The 18,546-nt window shown below is 45.2% G+C and overlaps 7 protein-coding genes across 7 annotated transcripts; 3 read left to right on the top strand and 4 right to left on the bottom strand.

The window, feature by feature from the left end:
- Window positions 1-1,709: 1,709 nt before the first annotated feature.
- On the top strand, window positions 1,710-2,534 carry N7469_002093 (uncharacterized protein; the record flags this gene model as incomplete). Its single annotated transcript, XM_056641013.1, has 1 exon — window positions 1,710-2,534. The coding sequence occupies one exon, from the start codon at window positions 1,710-1,712 to the stop codon at window positions 2,532-2,534; it is 825 nt and encodes a 274-aa protein (XP_056503507.1).
- Window positions 2,535-3,214: 680 nt separating this feature from the next.
- On the bottom strand, window positions 3,215-3,745 carry N7469_002092 (uncharacterized protein; the record flags this gene model as incomplete). Its single annotated transcript, XM_056641012.1, has 1 exon — window positions 3,215-3,745. The coding sequence occupies one exon, from the start codon at window positions 3,743-3,745 to the stop codon at window positions 3,215-3,217; it is 531 nt and encodes a 176-aa protein (XP_056503506.1).
- Window positions 3,746-4,610: 865 nt separating this feature from the next.
- Window positions 4,611-4,934, bottom strand: N7469_002091 (RNase H1/viroplasmin domain-containing protein; the record flags this gene model as incomplete). Its single annotated transcript, XM_056641011.1, has 2 exons — window positions 4,611-4,815; window positions 4,867-4,934. 2 exons carry the CDS (start codon window positions 4,932-4,934, stop codon window positions 4,611-4,613), a joined length of 273 nt encoding a protein of 90 aa, XP_056503505.1.
- A 685-nt stretch (window positions 4,935-5,619) lies between these two features.
- N7469_002090 (uncharacterized protein) lies at window positions 5,620-5,841 on the top strand (the record flags this gene model as incomplete). The annotated part of the gene is made up of 1 exon (XM_056641010.1): window positions 5,620-5,841. The coding sequence occupies one exon, from the start codon at window positions 5,620-5,622 to the stop codon at window positions 5,839-5,841; it is 222 nt and encodes a 73-aa protein (XP_056503504.1).
- Window positions 5,842-7,594: 1,753 nt separating this feature from the next.
- Window positions 7,595-8,410, bottom strand: N7469_002089 (uncharacterized protein; the record flags this gene model as incomplete). Its single annotated transcript, XM_056641009.1, has 1 exon — window positions 7,595-8,410. One exon carries the CDS (start codon window positions 8,408-8,410, stop codon window positions 7,595-7,597), a length of 816 nt encoding a protein of 271 aa, XP_056503503.1.
- Window positions 8,411-12,546: 4,136 nt separating this feature from the next.
- N7469_002088 (DUF2841 domain-containing protein) lies at window positions 12,547-14,216 on the top strand (the record flags this gene model as incomplete). Its single annotated transcript, XM_056641008.1, has 3 exons — window positions 12,547-12,718; window positions 12,782-13,321; window positions 13,435-14,216. 3 exons carry the CDS (start codon window positions 12,547-12,549, stop codon window positions 14,214-14,216), a joined length of 1,494 nt encoding a protein of 497 aa, XP_056503502.1.
- A 917-nt stretch (window positions 14,217-15,133) lies between these two features.
- Window positions 15,134-15,737, bottom strand: N7469_002087 (uncharacterized protein; the record flags this gene model as incomplete). Its single annotated transcript, XM_056641007.1, has 3 exons — window positions 15,134-15,289; window positions 15,401-15,409; window positions 15,498-15,737. 3 exons carry the CDS (start codon window positions 15,735-15,737, stop codon window positions 15,134-15,136), a joined length of 405 nt encoding a protein of 134 aa, XP_056503501.1.
- Window positions 15,738-18,546: the final 2,809 nt, after the last annotated feature.

Genomic DNA, 18,546 nt, shown 5'->3' with positions numbered 1-18,546 from the left:
ACTTGCTGTCCGTTTGATTTGGGATTGAATAATCTGTCAGCGTTGGGTCTGTACCGCAAGTTTAACCCACCGAGTTTTTTTGTTTCCTTATATAAAGAATAAGAAAAGAGCGACACATAGCCTGCTACACTTCTTTCAAAGCCACTGTCGTTGTCAATAGCGTTGTCATAAATGTTATTATCATAATCGTGGTTGTTGTAATATCGTAATCATCGATTTCATCCCAATTCTATCATTATTTTATTCCTCGTCTTCCACAGGCCCCGCAGTCATGAGTGTCCACCTATAACCTTTCATTCTCTTTATGACATATAAATTCAGGCCACCATCATAAACTTCCATGACAATTTCTTCAGTGATGTGATTGCTCTGAAGTGAGCGGCAACCGTCAGACAGCTTCAAAATTCTGCGAAACAGTTGGCAGCTCATGCATTTTTCTGAGCCAGTGTTTGATGACGTGTACAAGGTCATGACTACACTTATTGAGGCAACTCTTGCTGGTTTCATTATATTAAATCTACAGTGACATTCATTATTACCTTCTGTCTTCAGGAATAAGAAGATAGTCTTTCAAGCCCCCAGAATATAATATGAAATGCTAAATCTGACATGGATTTTGCGTATATGACGGATCTGGAACTAAATCATAATAATACTAGGGCTTCGTACCCTTTAGATTGAATACAAGACCCTGAGCGCCCGACAGCGGGAAGTCTTCTTCGATAAGGCTCCATGCAGATCATGCAAACTAGTTTGTAAGATGAACAGGTTGACGGGCTTAGAGGGAAAGCCAAGAGTACTGCATAGCGTGGCGCCTTTTGATTCGTAGATATCAAACCTCTTATGGCTGTAGTCAACTATAGACCGATTGGCGGTACCGCTCTGCCTAAACGCGCGATGCGACGAAAATATCAGCTAGCGGCTTAGTTATTGAACACGATGAACTATTGCAAGTCCCATTACCAATCTACGCCTATCCTAGCCCCAGTCAGCTTGATGATCCGTGCATAACCTTTCGGTCGCATTCTGTATGTACAAAACCACGCTAATCTATGTTTCGGAGTATTTAAGTTTGTACAGAGCTTTTGTATTACTCGTACATAAAAAATTTTAGTTTCAGACTTGTTTTATTGCGAATTTAATTCATCTGATATCTCTTTCTAGCTATACCCCACCTCCAAACCAGCTTTGCTCCAGATATATAATATACATCGATCATGAGTGAACTATTTTAAGGTGGCTCGAAATCTAGCTCCTTCCAGACACGAGCTTGTCTATGATATAATCCATACTGTGGATTCCACAGTCATAGTATAATAAGTAACCTACTATAAACAGTCTTGCCTATAGATTTTTCGCAGAGACCTATTATGCTTGTCACTTGAGCCTTCCTGAAAATTTAGACAGAACTTATATTATTGCGGACATTTTTATTTTACAATTGCTATGCCGGTGCTCCAAGTTATGGCGGAAACTTTTCCCTAAGTTTATAAACTTAAATGATTCGACTCGGGGTCCAAATCCGGAGGCGGTGAATTCCTTGTCTATGCCCATAAATTGCACCGGGGTCTAAATCCGGAGGCGGTGAATTCCTTGCCTATGTCTATAAATTGCACCTACATCTACTCTGCCATGGGCTACAACCATCTATTTATTTAGTGCCTGTGGACTTTCTATACAATATTCTGATTCTTGAATGATATATCCAAATGCCTGCTTCAACCAAAATATCCTATCATCCGGTTTCCTCTGAGGATGCCCCAGTCCTTGCCCGCATCCACTGTGACGCATTTGCGGATGATATTCTTATGGATCTTATGTATGGTGACCATCATAGTGATCTCAAGAACATTACAAAAGATCTATCCGATACTATCATCGCGGATTCAACAGCACGATTTGTGAAGGCTGTTGACGACAAAAGCGGCGAACTTGTTGGCTGGTCATGGTGGAACATCTATCATAATTCTGAAACACATTTAGCTGCTGCTGCTGCTGCGAAAGACTTGGCCCCGCCTAATACTGCAATAAGTCCCGAGGCATTTCTTGAGTATCATAGGGCTACGCATGCAAAGAGAGAGAAATGGCTCAGCGGGAGGCCCGTTGCGTGTAAGTTATGCCCCCACCCCGGGTCCCTTCCCTACAGTTCCTCAGTTGTCCCTATGCTGCTTGGCAAGATTGGCATTGTAAGGGAAATGGGGAAAGCCGCCCTTCAAAAAAGAGTGCATTCAGTTCGTATAATTTCGCTCACGCTGGAAATAGTCCTACAAGTTCTTGTGGTTCGCCCGACATATCAGAGCCAAGGGATTGGCACACAATTGGTCAAGATAGGCATACCAGAAATAGAGGCTCTCGGTTTGCCTGCTTGGGTTGAAGCATCATCAAAAGGTTCTCGTATATACGAACACTGTGGGTTCCGCGACCTTGAAGATTATGTAGATATTGATCTGGCTAAGTATGGCGGAAACGGTATTAGACGCGGGGTTTGCATGCTGAGAAATCCGTCTAAACAAACCTCAAGGATAAGAGGCTGAAAATAAAATGGATATTGGCTAGATATATTTTTATCTGTTTATATGTATCTAAATATATACTATGTCTTTGTTCAACAAAAATAACCGTACCGTAATAATCTGGAAGCACCTCTACCGACCGCCCATTCTATTACCGCGCTGGGAGAGATTAATACCGTATATTCGCATATTCGTGCTTTATATAAATAGATTTACATTCGCTTACGATAAACCAAGGTATACACCGAATCTAGTGTACTATGACAGAGTTTGTAGGAAATTAATGATTCTAATATGAGGTGTACTAAGCCTGTGACAGGATTTTAGTTAATATAGATTTTTTCTGGATACTACATATAAACTTAAAATGGTAGAATCCGGGCTATTTCTTCGTGAAGTCTGGAGTATCTTGGCAGTGGAGTTACAAGGTTTCCCGAAGAGTGAGTGTAGATTGTTGTACCAGTTTCGGGACGCACTGAAAAAAAAAGATATTCCTAGTCTACTGCCCTTTTCCAAAAGTCGTCATCAATTTCGTGGTCCTCATAATTATCATAATGATCGTTGTCTTCGTAAAGATAACAAGAAATCTCCATTCTCACCCCAAATTCTGTCATTATCCTATTCTTCTTCTTGCACAAGCTCCACCGTCTTGACCGTCCACCCAAAATACTTCATGTGCTCTGCGGGTATGAAATATAGGGTCAGGCTATCATCGTAACCTCCATGAAAACGTCAGACGGTGATGTGATTGCTCTGAAATGATCGGCTACCAACGCTAATGCCTTATCGCAAATCGAAGGGCTGTCAACTGATAGTTGAACCCCCATCCAATATGTGCTTGGAGCAGTCGCTGTGATGCGTTTGAGGTTGGTACAATATTCCTGGATCTTTGTTAAAGTACGCAGGCTTTCTTCCTCAAGGCTAACCTCTTCTCCAACGTCGCGGAAATCAGGAAAGCGGATGCGGATACAATTTAGATTAGAAGCATTCGCCAAGCCTATAGTATCGAGGAATTCGGGTACGCTTGTAGGGCTCGATGATGACAGATCAAAGCAGTTGTTGCCATAGAGAAGTGAACTGGTCTCGTGGAGGATCGTTGTGTTTGTGGAGAGGAGATTTGACGCAAGCTCATTTCCTTTGCTCCAAGGATTAATGGGATCTCTACACACGAGGAGATACTTGTATATCTCATTGCGGAGTTCAGCAGGAAGATTCAGGAAACTCGCTGGCATGTTTATTTCTGCCTTGGCGAATGATCAAGTTGTGACTGTAGGTAATAAAAGTGGGGCCATGAAATGTCAAAGTTCATGTTCAAACACACAGGCTCAGAGTTGAGTTGTCATGTGCTCACAGCCTCGATCGCATAAAACACAAACTACTGATTGTTACGCATGATCTTGATGACGTGTACAAAATAGTGACGTAAGACAAATACCCTCGGATAAATAATTATTGAACTTCCAGACCATGCTGTAAACGTGTTCTGTACAGTAGTTTTCGAAATCAGTTTGACCCCAAAACTCTTTCGACTTGATTTCCGAAATATGGATCCTAGATATGCGGATTATGATTGGATGCTATTTTAGACAGTTCTATCTAGACCGCTTTCTACAATGGTCAATGTATCTTACAATACGACTTCAGTGCCATTCGTGTTGTATTTTACACAAATCAACAGAATGCACGTGACCCTAATTCCCCTCTCCTTGTGTAACAATCAAGAACTTCATGCACAACAGCTTTCTGTTTATCGTAGCTTTAAGTCGAAAACGGGCTAGATATTCATTGGGCGCTAACCCAAGGAGCCTGGTGCAGTCAGGCTGACAATAACTCTAAGGAGAGGAAGCTATCTATGTGTCGTTTGTCTTGTTTACCCCAAGAAAGATCACGTGTATCCACGTGATATCACGTCGGGCCTGGGCCCTTACAGATTTTCTTTCAACTTGCTCTTAAATTTTGTTTTATCTGCGATGCTGGGTGTCCCATGGGATTGCATTCACATGCAGGCTAGAATGGATTTCCAGCCCTAACTTATCCAAGGAAGTCGCTTGGAAACTTTTTGAGTGGAGTAAAGTGGTGTCATAAAGAAAGGTCATCCTAGTGGTTCCGCAGTTCACTCGGTGGCTGAGAACCATCTCCCTCCTGGCGGGCCTGGCCGTGTATCTCATTTGGAGGTGACACAACTACTCGTTGGCCTTCAGGGACACCATGTTCGGCAAGGTATTCAACAGCCTCATCCAGAGTTGGGAAAAACGCGTGTTGATTGCCTGGATAGCGACTGATTAAGGGTTCGACGTCGGTCCTGTCATCAATTAGCGAAGGAGGCTTCAAGTTTTTGGTCTAGGCTAATCACCAGGACAGAAAAATTCCGGGGGCTGGAGCACGTCCTCGAGAAACTGCATAGTATCTTTCCCTAGCCATAATTGCTTTCAGGCGGATCAAAGTTCTCAGAGTTCTCAAAGTTCTCAAGGTGAAAAGGATGCGTGGACAATAAAATATATCTAGTGTTCGAGTCAAGCATGAATACTCGAACTCGATTATTTATGCTGCCACAAATGTTTGACTCAGGTACTGTATAAAGACGCCAGGCAACCTGGCCACGGGGTATCTGCACATGTATGTAGACAAAATAAACATTGTAAAATAAATTAGCGGTGAGATTTCATATGCGTGATGGTGTTGTCCCTATTAGCGAACAAGGAACTTGAAATGTCGCCAAGTAAGGAGAACTAAAGGATGGTCTACCTTGCAGGATTCAATGTATCATTACAAATTTATTGCAGTACGTTGACATTCTGGTATGGTCATTTACCACCTCCTTCTGCCCGACTAAGAGAGCGGTGGCACTAAACAGGATTAGCGTATCCCGGAATTATTTTCCGTGAATCAGGTTGAAAGAGTTTGGGGTCAAACTGATTTCGAAAACTACTGTACATTTGTTTTATCGAGACAATTAATTACTCGTTCCAACATTGATCAGAGCTGCTAGATCCTTTGAATACCTGAGAGGTGAGCATCTAGCCGTTCATCGCAATAAATCATGCCAACATTGCTTTTGGACAACTGTATACAGGTTTCAACATGCAGACTTTGACATGCACAGAACATGATCAAGATTTTGATCTACGAGAAGCGATCGAGCATATTCGTCGATCCCATGCCAGTTTCATCGGGCGCCCCAGGCGCGCTGGAGAAACCGATGGGCACAACCACATGTGGTATTGCTACGACTGTGGCTCTGATATCAAAGATCACCGCAGCTTCGATTCTGACAACGCTATCTGGACACACCTCAGGCGCAATCACGAAAATATTGTTGATTGTATAATTCCTTTCGAAGACATCGATTGGAATTTGCAGGTGAAATAGAAGAATTCGTTTATCGGCACGCAAATGTCGCACCCAGAAAAATCTAGCCAAGACTGCATTCTAGATATTCGATTGTTAGGCCTGCGTGCCGGAAATGACCTTCAGCACTCTCCTCTTTAGCTCCAACTGCTTCAATGCACCAATCAAGAAAATGATCAAATCCTTGGCCTGGATTTTCTTCATAGTAGCACCAACTACGCCTGATAAAAGTTTTTAACTCAGCAAAAAATTCCTCAATTGGATTTAGGTCCGGTGAATAAGGAGGTAGGTAAATGAGCTTGACTCCTGCATCAGCACACATCTGCTTAATACGTTCAGAGCGGTGAAACGATGCGTTGTCCATGACCAGAACGGACTTCGGCTCCGGCCATCTTCCACAGTGCCGAAGAAGCTGGTCGAGAAAATCTTCAAATACACCGGCGTCTGTTGAACCACGAAAAACGCGAGAAAGCAGGATACCATCTTGGGCATACGCTGGGAGTATTTGATATCGTTCATCACGGTGAAACTGTGACACTTGAACTGGGGCAACACCAAGCGGTGACCAACCGGTTCTCCTGAATCCGATTCGTTTATCACAACCAGATTCGTCAACGTAGACTAGGTGGTACGACTCAAATTCCGATATATTATGAAGATAGAATTCCCGTAATTCAGCATTCTGTTCCTTGGCTTTTTGGCGAATAGATTTCTTCGACCAGCCAGTAAGTGTCAGAGCCCTTCTAATACTTGAGGTTGTTGCAAGTGTCCGAAATTCATCCCATATAAATATTGCCATTTCGTCAAGGTAGAGACCCGGTTTTTCGAGCAGATGTTCACAAAGTGCGTCAAGCATTGGGGAAGTTATGGTTCTTCTTCGACCGACCCGATTCAAAGGGGCATGGACTGTTCCAAACAGCCGCAAGTTCCTGCGAATATTCTTGATCGTTCGATCGCTGCATTCGGCTGCATCAGCCATTTGAAGTGTGGTTAGTGATTGGCTTTTTATCATATCATGAATGAAGCGCAGCTTCGATGGGGAAAGCCTCGGTGCCATATTTATTGGGCGTCAGTTCTGGGATAAATAAGTCTTGATTGCGAAAGAATGGGGTGCTTGGAAAACATTATGGGGGGAAATGGCGGGGCAGTGTATTAGCATTTCGTGTAACATAGAATATTATACGTAATATGATCGTCCCGGTATTATATCGGTCTATTCTTAGAAAATAATTGTTTACATCTAGATCCATATTTAGACTAGCGCTGTTTCGGGTACAAACCGAGAAACAATCGATGTGTGTCCAGAGGGGAAACTGTTTTCGAATTCTACTGTATTTACAGGGCATGGAAAATGATAGGCGTAGCCAGCCGCTCAGCCATTGCATTGGGATTGAACCTCCACTAAACCCATGGTTTCTCCGATAAGGAATCTTTCAACGCCCTGGTCGATCTGTGGTGGTCGATATGTGGTGGTCGATCTGTGGTGGTCGATCTTTCGACTGGACTTACATGGGTCTGAGTGCGGGGGGCTCCTGTTTCATGCTGGTACAACTTTCCTCATTGGGTAATACATGATACGCCACTCCACCGAGAGCATGCTTCCGGAACAACTCTGTCTCATTATCTTCCCAAGAGACCATCAAGTGGCCCTCCGAGGGCATCAAAGTTATCAGTTATCTGGTGTATCTGGTGTGGCATGTACCGGAGTAGACGTCGGATATGGCGCATATACCTCATCTCGGTGGTTCAAGGGGATAACGGGTTATGTCCTCTCGTTGGAGGCCCTCAGTAGCCAAGGGGTTTGCGTTGATCACAGTGAGTAGACTGTTGAGCACTGTGAACTCCATTTTCAACTTCACGCTGTAGACTACCGTCTTGTAGGTTGTTTGGACGTCGAAGTTGCCAGTATACTCGGTGGCGAGCAGGGATGCATCCAATAGAACCGCGATGGTGTTGACGATAATGAGATTAATGATAACTCTGTAGCCGGCGCGGCCCTTCATAACTAAAACAGGTTTCAGGCCTGTCATTGTTTCCAAGATGTAGAGACCGCTTATGATGATCTCTTGGGCCGAAAACCCAGCTAGTTGAATCCGCTCATAGATATTGAATGGTGCGACGAAGCTGCTGACCCCCGCATTACTCCCGAGGAAGAGTATAGTGACGGGAACATGCAATATGAAGAAATTTGATATAATCATGTATAGCACCCAACGCCGACGGCTAGCTTCTGTACTCACCAAGTGGAGTCTCGAATACAGCACCACGGACTGGCCAGTCACCATGGCATACCAGCCAATGCATATCAAGACACACATAAGGAAATTAGGTGCAAGCGCGAAGAAGCGAAGGAATACCGAGATAGCGTGGAGTAGGATCCCCCAGGTAGCGACTATCATACTCCAGAAGTAGAGTCCGCGACGACATCTGAAGGTGGTGAAGATCGAAATAGTAATCTCGAGTACATTATAACATGATATAGCGAAGAATGCTGCAATTAACATTGCCATCGCCCGGGAGACGTTGATGGGCCCGGTTTCACCCGCCATATTGAGGGCACCTTAACTGGTAAGGCGAAATGTTGCCACTGGAGATGGCCGATTTTGCTAACAGCCAGACTGACTGCGCGGAACGTCGATGGGGCGAACTATACATGCTCTTCTGCACCCATATATACTGTCAAAATTATACACGCGTCGATTTCTCACTGGGATCAAATTTTCACATCTTTAATGGTTGAATATTTAAAAGCGCTCTCCCCGCTCAGCCCTTTTCACCCTACTTGGGGTCCTCACAAACTGACAGGATTTGAAATTTCCAAGCATGCCAAAACCCAGGAACTGGCTATGTTAGGGTTTTCGAGACTTCTTTGTGTACAGACCACAGCCCCAAGTCGCCGTTGACTGGTCGACACGGTCCATCTCTGCGTCATCTGATCGGGCCGAGACTCGGCCATTTCCTGGCAGGTCACCTTTACCGCAGAAATGATAACTCTGCTGACTGCTTGCAGAATCATTGGATGGGAAGGAATTAGAGAACCTGGAACTTACGACAGGATGGTGCACAGGTAAATAAACTATGCGTTACTAAAATGTCTCCTAGTGAGACTCCGTAAGTTACTCGCTGTGGGTCTCAGCCTTGCACACAGCACACATTGCAGACCTCTTCTACAGCTAATCACCACACTGAACTCTCTTAATACAAAACTTTGTCTAAGCAAACCAAGGTTAGCGTAATTAGAGTGGGGAGCTAGAATGTGTCTGTGGGGTGATCATTTTTCGGAATCCACAGTATGTTACTTGAAAACTTAAAAAACCAAATTTTAGGACGGATTGATGTTCTGACTAATAACCTAGAATAATGTCAGTACGACAGGCCTAGTGTGGGTCTATACAGTCTACTAGGTAGGCGGAGAGTACGAATACCATGTTGAAACCGTAGTCGATTAGTAATTTGTTAGTGCCCTTATAAATTGAGTGTAATGGGCAAAACATGAATTCCGACTTGTTGTATATCTCCTATTGGTTGGTACAGTACGGCCCATGTGGGCATCCGACAGTAAATTACCAAAATCAGATTAGGTGACTAATCAAGTTTATAGTCGATTTATGCATATTTTTGGGTATTTTGGTTAACCCATGGGTGTGCCAAGACCCCATGGGCAGGTTCATCAAAGCCAATTTTGATTGTAAGGTGATGCTTCAATAGATATATTATTAAGGGAGTTGATTATTTGTTGTATGTGTTGGCTAAGATACAGGGAGACTGGGAGACAGGTATACTATACATGTATACATGTATGCACGTGATCCTGGCCTCATTACTATCTCAGTAACGAGGATATTTTAACACCAAAATCCGCGGTGGGCTGCCCGTGCAGGTAAGGAAATTGAAAATCCAACCCAAACCTGCGTTTGACGAGGTCTAGATGCGGTGCGGTTTCGGTGCCACGCTGTTCCGCCCCAGCTGCGTCGGTGGTTAAGGTAAGGTTAATGGCAAACGTTACGTGGTCCACGTGACACTAGGTCGTGTTCTGACCCGTTACAATTCTTGTCTTCAAGCATGCTTTAACGCTGACCTGCAGCGCTATCGTTGGACACGAACGCAGTGTTAGACCTGCTTTCCAGGAAAAGACCATATTGGAGTGATGGTCCATCATTAATTCGAATTGTGAGTTGTCGATTGCTGGCTTTTTTGCCCCCTCCCGGCGAATGCGACCATTATCACCATTAAATAATTATATCCTCTCCTGTCTCTTGCATAAATCTCACCCTGGTTCCACAGAACCACGGACCACTTGAATATATGGATGGCAGTTTAATACGTCCAATTAGAAGCTCTGAAAGTGGTGGGGCGGGAACCGCAACCTGCATACCGCTCCAATCAGGGAGATCCAACCAGGGACGTTAGTGACAGCGCAGATCCGGAACAACGGTTGACACAAATGCCGAGCTTCAGCCTTTGGCCATGAGAAAACTGGGTTCCATAGTCGTGACTGGCGCCCAGTACTAATTAGCTCGCCAGGCTTCTACATGTCAAGTTAGCGCCGCCGAGAACTTGGATACGCGGGTTCGTGAGATTTCAGAACGAGCGCGTGATACATGAAGACAAAATTGAATCAAAATTGAATAAAAAAAAAACCCTTATTCACCCAATTCGTCATGTGTTCTCCCGGAATGCACGGGACGCATGGGCAAGTGCGCACCGGGCCGTGTCTCGAACCATCGTCCTGCGCCTAAATTGGCTGCCTCGACACCTGTAACCGGTCATTTCGTGGGACGTTTCCCAAAGAAGCTTTTGGCAGGATCATTTGTGGGGATCGCATTTACTTTGGTATATACGCACGCGCCATTTGAACAAAATACTCTACCATTGATCGCTTCTTGATTGACGGGTACAAGGGTTGTGCAATCTGATGTAGCAAATTAATATCAATACAAACACTGCCGCGATGCCTCCAAGCGGGGATCGATGCTCGCCTTATTGCATGCTGCATGCCATACAGGTGATACCACTGCAGATGCATGTCCACAATCTATGTTGATGGCTAATGCTGCTGACGGGCGATATGTTTCTTGCGATACAAGGGGAGCCCTATGCCATTGTCGTCTGTGTCGTAGTAACGATTTAGTTCACTGGACATGAATTACTTCCGCTGGAACGGGGCTAGGGCTACGCGAAATCTTTTCTTGCGACCTAGAATGGTATCACGCTACATCCGTAAGGCGTGTGACTCGTTCCATGATTCGTGCTTTCTTTCAATTTCTTTCCACCAAACTTCAGCACCACGACGGAACGCTGTTGACCAATGGAGGCCATCGCTCTGGCGCTATTGGTGATAAAGCTGCAACTTGCAGAGTGAGTGGTCCATTAGATAGACCTCAATTCGAGCAAACGAAGTGTACAACAGGCCGGATCAGTATGCAGACGGCCTGGGTCGGAAATGGGTTCAGTTGGAGTAGGAGTCAGCAGGGAAAAGAAAGATCCTGTTCATCAATCAGGTAATCTTCTTTAGCCAGTCCCGTAGATGGCGCTGGCATGTGTAACACAACACCTGAAGAGTGAAGGGAATGGCCAGATTCTGAATCTGCCTCTTGAGGTCTGGAGAGGTTCGTTTTGAGGATTAAAATTGAGATGGCAGAAGGCCGGGACTGAAAGGCCCTGCTTCACGACATAGTTTGTACTGGAGTGCAAGTCCCTGGGTGATGTTCTTGCATGCATGACTCTGCATGAATCATGATCGAGTCGGCAACTTGGGGAATATGTCAAATGGTTCGCATGCCATTCGAGAGGGATCGGCGCGGGGGCGTCTCCGGGAGGCTCCTGCTCTCATGCACGAGGCTCAAATTAGAGTGGCATCGCATTAGATAGAGCACAGCAAGACGATGCGTAATTTTGTGTCGATAAGTTTCTAATCTGCATCCCAGGTCCCGCCAGACTTAGAAAGTCGTAATCCATCGATCCTCCATGAGAAGATGTGCCCTGGACCCTCTCTAGAGGCCGCTCAACCAGCCAGCGATCGAGATAAATGCTGGCCAGGGAAAGTGCAAAACCAGGGTATAGTTGCTTTCTGCAGTTCTTTTGGCAGGGGCCTGCATGTCCCAGGATCAACAGCAGGGAAGTACAGCCGGCAAAACCGTCGTGCATGGTGTTATCGGGTCCTATCTCGGGGCTCAAGCACCCAGTCTCCAGTCTTTCCCAATGCGCCTGGTCGCGCAGTCTTGCATTGTAGTATTTCTGTGCACGAACAGTTTGCATCAATCGCAGCAGTCCTCGCGCTACAGCCAATACAGCGTTTACTTTCCTTCCTTTTCCCCTCGGGTGGCTGAGGTGGATTTTTATAAATCCCCGGCTCCCTGAGTGTGTCTCGTGGGACCCTCGGAATTCTCTTTACTCCTCAATGTCGTGCATCTGATCCACCAGACATGATTCTTGGCCACAAGCCTACCTTCACACCACCCTCTTCGTCTTAGAATGTTGTCAATGTGCTCGACATTTGAATCCTCGTTGACTCGTCTGTGCTCCACGGTATCGTCCTTCACCCTCATGTCCACTTCTCATCCGTTCGATCTCGTCGGCCATTCCTTCCATTCCACTTTAAGCCTGACCGTACTGATGTAGGTCACGATCTCTGCAGATTCCAACCATAATGTCGATACAAAGCCAGTCGGATCTGCCACAAGATATGGCGTTCCCCCATTTTGCCCTGATCTACATTGATTGGGAGGGAAATCTCCGCCATGAGTCGTCCCCATCCATTGCCAACAGTCGCAAGACCATCCTGTCTCCCCGCGTCACAGATGAATTTCTGCGAGCGGTGGCAAGGTCGAGAAATGCCATTTCACCAAAATCCCCATGTGAGTATCAAATAACCTGCCGCAGCCGTTATTACCAGCGAGAAGGCTGATCCCACTTTGTAGATGAGCTGGGTCTTCCACCAAAACCCCATCTTATGTCCAGTGGACAGTCCCCAATCCTGATACAAACACTCCCTGGTACTGCCTGGTCGAATGTGAATAGGAGTGTCCTCGATGGTCATTTTTCAGTCCCAGCGGCGCCCACGCCGGCGTCAATGCCACCGATAATGTGGGAAACACCACCAGGATCAGGAATGTCGCCTCGCTTGTCGATCCAGAACCTAGAACCAACCCAGCACCGAGGACCATGGGGTGCAAATCCTGGTATGAAAAGTGACCAGAAAGCATTCATCTCGGTCCGGGAAAGTGACTTTCTGCGTCGGTACTATGAGAAGATCTTCCAGAATCTGCAGCAGTCCAACTGTCGTGTACTGGCCAAGGCGTACGTCAAGCTGGTCGAACCACGCAAGCAAGTCAAATATCCCTATAATGGACGCAAGATAGTATTCGGGAAGATACAACAACTCGAACCGGAGGAGACCAAGCCTCCGTGGTGGCCGACGGGAGTGAGCCACAGGGAGCCCGACCATCTCCCAAAATCGGGTAAGTAATCACTTGCTTATCTGTCCTTCTTTGTCGTTCCATATCTGTACAGATTAATTGTTACGGAAAGATCCTCAGCATTATGAGAAGAAGATTTCTGACCATATCACTAGAGCGTATTAGACTTCTCATTCACATTCTTTGCGAGCTGCGAACCAGCTACGGCATTACCGCACAGAGACTCGAAGCGGCAGACCAGCCCATACGTAGACAGATTATACCGATGGAACGATTGAAGATACTGGACGAAGTCTACCGGGTCAGAAAAGAAGAAGAGAAATTCTTAGACGGGGTCACTGGTATGCGAAAGGTTAAACCCTCCCCTTCTTGGAGGGGTAGCAAGGCTGACAGATACGCAGACGGAAGAAATATGGTATCAATTTCCGGACCAAATCTTCCCGACGCAGCGGAAGCTCTGGTGAGCTGGGTAAAACAAGTGCAGAGCCCTATTCCAATTGAGGGAAACCCCGGTCCAGATCCAAAACCCGAATCGCTCTCCATTCGCAGCCGCTCAACAAGAGCGAACCCTGAACAGCCAATTTTCGTACCTGGTGAAGAAGTTGCGGTCAACCCCCAGTCCATCCCAAGTCTCTCCACACAGATACACCAAGACCTCTCTATTCACCCGAGATATGGTTATACTCGCGTGTCCAATTCACCGCAGGCGAAGAGAAAATGGCAACATTTCGAGGCAGAACCTTCCGCGACATTGAGCCCTCATTCAGTTGGACATTACTTCCCTAATTTTGTAGGCTCTCAGACATTTCTGGCAGGGCCTTATGGTGACTCCCGGGGCTTTACACTACCTGCTGGTATCCTACCGGGACAAGCGATACCAGAACCATCCAGAAAGGCCATGAAGCAATATGAGTATCCTAATTACTTTGAGGGTTGACGCGGCAGTGAGGGCCAATAGGCTTAGGCGGATTACGTGGCAAAGAGATACTGCAGTATCCCATTAATATGTTGCATACCCTAACCATGCCGGATATTCAACTATCTAGTGAAACGGGATAAGGTGCAGCACGGCCGGTACGTGCAAGTCAAATGGGGCAAAGGGGTGAGCGCAAAACAACACCCCAGCAAGGCCTGTCTGCTAGCACTCTCTCGAATAGACTGTCGTATGATTGATATGGGTGATGCTGAAGATGACATCTGAAATCATTGTATGAAATTTCACTTCTTAGGGCTGCTTCTTTGCCTTCCAATTTAGGCCATTTCTTACATGAATTCCAATGTTGGTGGGCAGGCCGATACTCCCACTACTTTGGTTACATGACACTGCAATCGGAGCCGGGAAAATTCAGCTCCCAGACCGGAATTGTATCCGCTGTACGGGAGACCTCCAATCAATACCGTGTAAACGGCCAATGATGACTGGTGAAGCTAGGCTTCGAACTCGTTATTCATTGTTCCAAAGTCACCGTCATTTGCACAGGGGTTGCAGTTGTGCGTTATTAACCGCGATTGAGTGACGGCCAATGAGCACATACGAACAAATTAGAGTAATGTACGAAAAATAGTAGCTAGCAATTCTATATGGTTTAGGGAGCTTCATATCACCTATCGCTCACATGACTGGCTTTGTTTCCGCACTGTTACGTTCGATTCAGGACAACACCGCGGAAAGCTAGCCATCGGCAAGAGTATACTTGCAGGTATCAGGGAACAGTGTTTCCCGTGTATTTTTCAGTTCGGCTTGAAGCATTTCTACTTTTCCTCGCAGCTCCACAATATAATTGTAAGCCTCGTCAAGAATTTCTGTTTTTGCCTTTTGATTTGTTTTTTCCGCGTGGTGCCCGAGTATATCCTTTAAGTGCCGAAACCCTCGATCCAGATTTTGCCGATACCGCTTTTCCACTTCGTTATGTGAATGTCTCCGGTGACTTCTGTCACAGGACGCTGCGTTCTTGAGGCCACACTTCGGACCTGATGACTGCTCGGCTTGTGAACGAGATGAACCAGAACCTGCTATGTCTGAATCAAAATTTTCAGTCGAAGCATGATATAATTGCTGCCGGGCATCGCAGGTAGGCATTTGTGGATAATCATTTTTGGCTTCCGCGTATTTGCACATACCCCAGGTTCCTGGTACAGGTAAGGGTAATGTTAAGGATGCGTCTGGCTAGGAGGCATGAGTCAAGATCGCTCAAATCTGATACTAAGCATTACGTACGTCGCAAAGTGTATCAACGCTGTACAGATTATCCAGGCCGGTAAGTGGGCTCTGTGGATAGGTGTACTCTCCTGGATCTTTCTCGGGTGCATTGTCACCAGTCTCATCCCAAAGAATCGAGAAAGAATGTGAATGCAGTTGAAAATCATTGGAACTGAATGGGTATTTGAACTGAAATGGATTGGTCGGGGTCAACCAATCCGCCACCGATTGTAGTGATGAGTCTTCAAGGTCAGCCATCGTGGATGTATATTGAGAAGCTATTCGATTGATGGGAGGATTTTACAGTGGTAGATCACGGAATCTGGGTTTATATACTTGAATTACCAATTGAGTAGAAGCCGAGCTTGAAGGGCTGATAGGAAGTGAGTGGCCTGGCTCTGAATTCAAGTTTTTACTGATGATATTAATTTGCGATTCAAGCTCGTATTACATCATGCAATAAGCTCGTATTACAAGAAATTAGTATGATCGGCATTTCTATTGGAGATCAACTTTTCGTTCATGACTCAGTATCCTTAACGACCGTTGGATCAATGTCATACTTATCCGGGTTTTATCTAACGATGGCGGATTCCATCGGAAAGCCATACACAATCGTGCACAGTTGCAGTAGCTCTGTGACAAAGAACTTATGCCTTTGCATTAGTTGGACAGTTTACTTTTAAACGTTAAGATGGGGTGTTTCAGATAATGGAAGGAAAGGGCTGCATTTTAACGAACACCCACCATACCGCCATATGAGCTAGACAACTCAAAAAAGCTACCGTATTCGAAAGGAATATTTGACGTGAAATTTCGATGAAATCTGCCCGAAATTAACATGGCTGGCGGTTCTTTCAACCGTCCAATGAAAATGGTGGTTCCACATTGTCACGTCTGGAACGTAGTTTTCCAAGCTTGCGCCGGATTTCTGCCGGAAAGGACACTTAATTATTGGCCAGTTTCTTTGGTCTGGGAACGGGCGTGGGATAGTGAACTAAGTGGCATAGTGCTGCCATGAATTGATTTCCGGCCGAGCGGGTTCACTGACCGAGTGAATCACTAACACTTTTTAGTATGTGCCAAGATCGATTGTGAAAGCATCGATACGTCCAATAATAACCGCCCTACAACAAAAATGCTGCGCTAACTATATCATAGGCCATGCTTAGTAAAGTGTTTGTGTCAAAAGTTCATAATGGTCGCTTTTCTCAGGCTAATCAGTAGCAGGTTAAAGGTCGACTTTGTAATTGTGTGTTGTTCGTCAAACAGATTATTTGATCCTATCACACTCTCTGGCCATTTGATTCAAAATTTGGCACAATTCCGATAGAGAACCACTTGCCTCTGCAGAGGGTACCAGATCTCGGAATATCACAGATAATTCCTGGATAAAAGAAGATAGTAGAGATACCAGAGGGTTCTGGTACTGTAAGCTATTTCAAATACTACCAGATAAATGGAAAGAGCTAACAGATGCTAAGTTCTAGGATCCTCTGGAAAGTGGAGTGGTCGGATTCTCCGCACTTCTGGGATACTAGAGATGTCGCAGAACTGAAAGATGTGGCAGCAAGTACTACACCAGATCAATGCGGGGAGGTAGTTAGTTACCCGCACAAATTGCAATGCTCAGAAGATTTGTTGGTTTCATATTCTTCATGCGGTCTTTTCTAAGCCTTCGAGGGGATTGTTATGACGAGATCTTCAGTAGTAGGATTGAATGACCCGTTGACCTGGGATGAACCTTCGGCATGATTTCTCTCCAAAATATAAAAATCATATCAAATCCATACGTTCATAATCCAACCCTATAGATTTTCTTGCACAAAACGTAATCGAACGCGTCATATTATACGATGAAAAATCCGGTTCTTTCAAATTTTCATTAGATATTCAAGTAATTTGATATTAGCTAGCCCAGAACTTGAAAAGCGATGGGCTTTCCAGGTATTCGTATCGACCTTGAGTAAATACAATTTCGAAGTTGAGCGTACTATAACTTAAGTTGGTAGTTACCAGTATGGGTTGACCCAGTGTCGGTTTATACAACCTATTAGATAGGTGGAAAATACACGATAGTAGATCAAATCTGTTGGTGTCCATATAAATGATGTCTAATAAACAAAACATCAATTCAGTTTTATATCTCCCGGTGGTTGGTACAATACCACTAAGCACTTTGAAAGGAACCTATGGACATTGGTAATATCTCAGCTCGTTGAGTCGGAATTACAATGAAATTGGCAAACTTGTCATATTTTAACTGTTCCCTACTAAAGTGTACGGGTGATGTGCAACGAGCTATATCGGGGCTAGGCAGTTTCATCGTCGGCTTAGCCTTAGGGTTCGAGATCATTTGTCTAAAACATCGAAATCAATTTCAAATCTTAGTGTGCATGGGAGGGGGATTTACTGTAGCAGAATTGACTTTGAATTGAGTGTAGATGAGCATAAGAACAAAACAGGGAAAATCAAAAGCGACTACGCTGTGGTTGATCTTGCTGTGATGAAACTGCGACGCTGGGTAGAAAGCCCGATAAACTATCAGTACTATCTCCTACATGAAATACTTCACCCCGCGAGAAAAGATTGCTCTTCGTAAGTATGCGGCAGCCACGGTGAAGGCAAGGCTAAGCCGAGTATTTAAGCTTTATGCTTTGCAAGGCTTTTCTGCCCTGAAGTCTTACTGTTGGTTCAGCTTCTTTTCGAGTCGATTACACTCAGTAGCTTTAATGTACCGAAGAATGTCTCTGGCATTCTTCTCATTAATTACTATGAAGCCCTTGAGGAGCTGATTACATCAGATTTCCCAGTCCACTCGCATACGACCGGCAGAAATGCCCTCCAATCAAATGGTGTCGGTGTCTTCGGATGATTCAATGAACACATCAAGTGCGGAAACAGGGTGTAGCCACCAAAGCTAGAATCGATAGTGTTCTAGAACTGCGTTTATGACAAGAAATCAAATGCAATGGGCAGTCACTTCACGAGTTCACGACATGACTTTGTTGATTGAGCTGCACGGTTTTTCAATTGTTTTAGACACTCTAGAAATTACTCTGAAGTG

This window comes from Penicillium citrinum (genome assembly GCF_028827155.1).
Source record: "Penicillium citrinum strain IBT 23319 chromosome Unknown utg000002l:1.0-3833315.0:1.0-3834789.0, whole genome shotgun sequence".
In the NCBI taxonomy this organism is placed as follows: Eukaryota; Fungi; Ascomycota; class Eurotiomycetes; order Eurotiales; family Aspergillaceae; genus Penicillium; species Penicillium citrinum.
The sequence above is the reverse complement of the archived record's forward strand: the minus strand, read 5'-3'. Positions and strand labels throughout refer to the sequence as shown.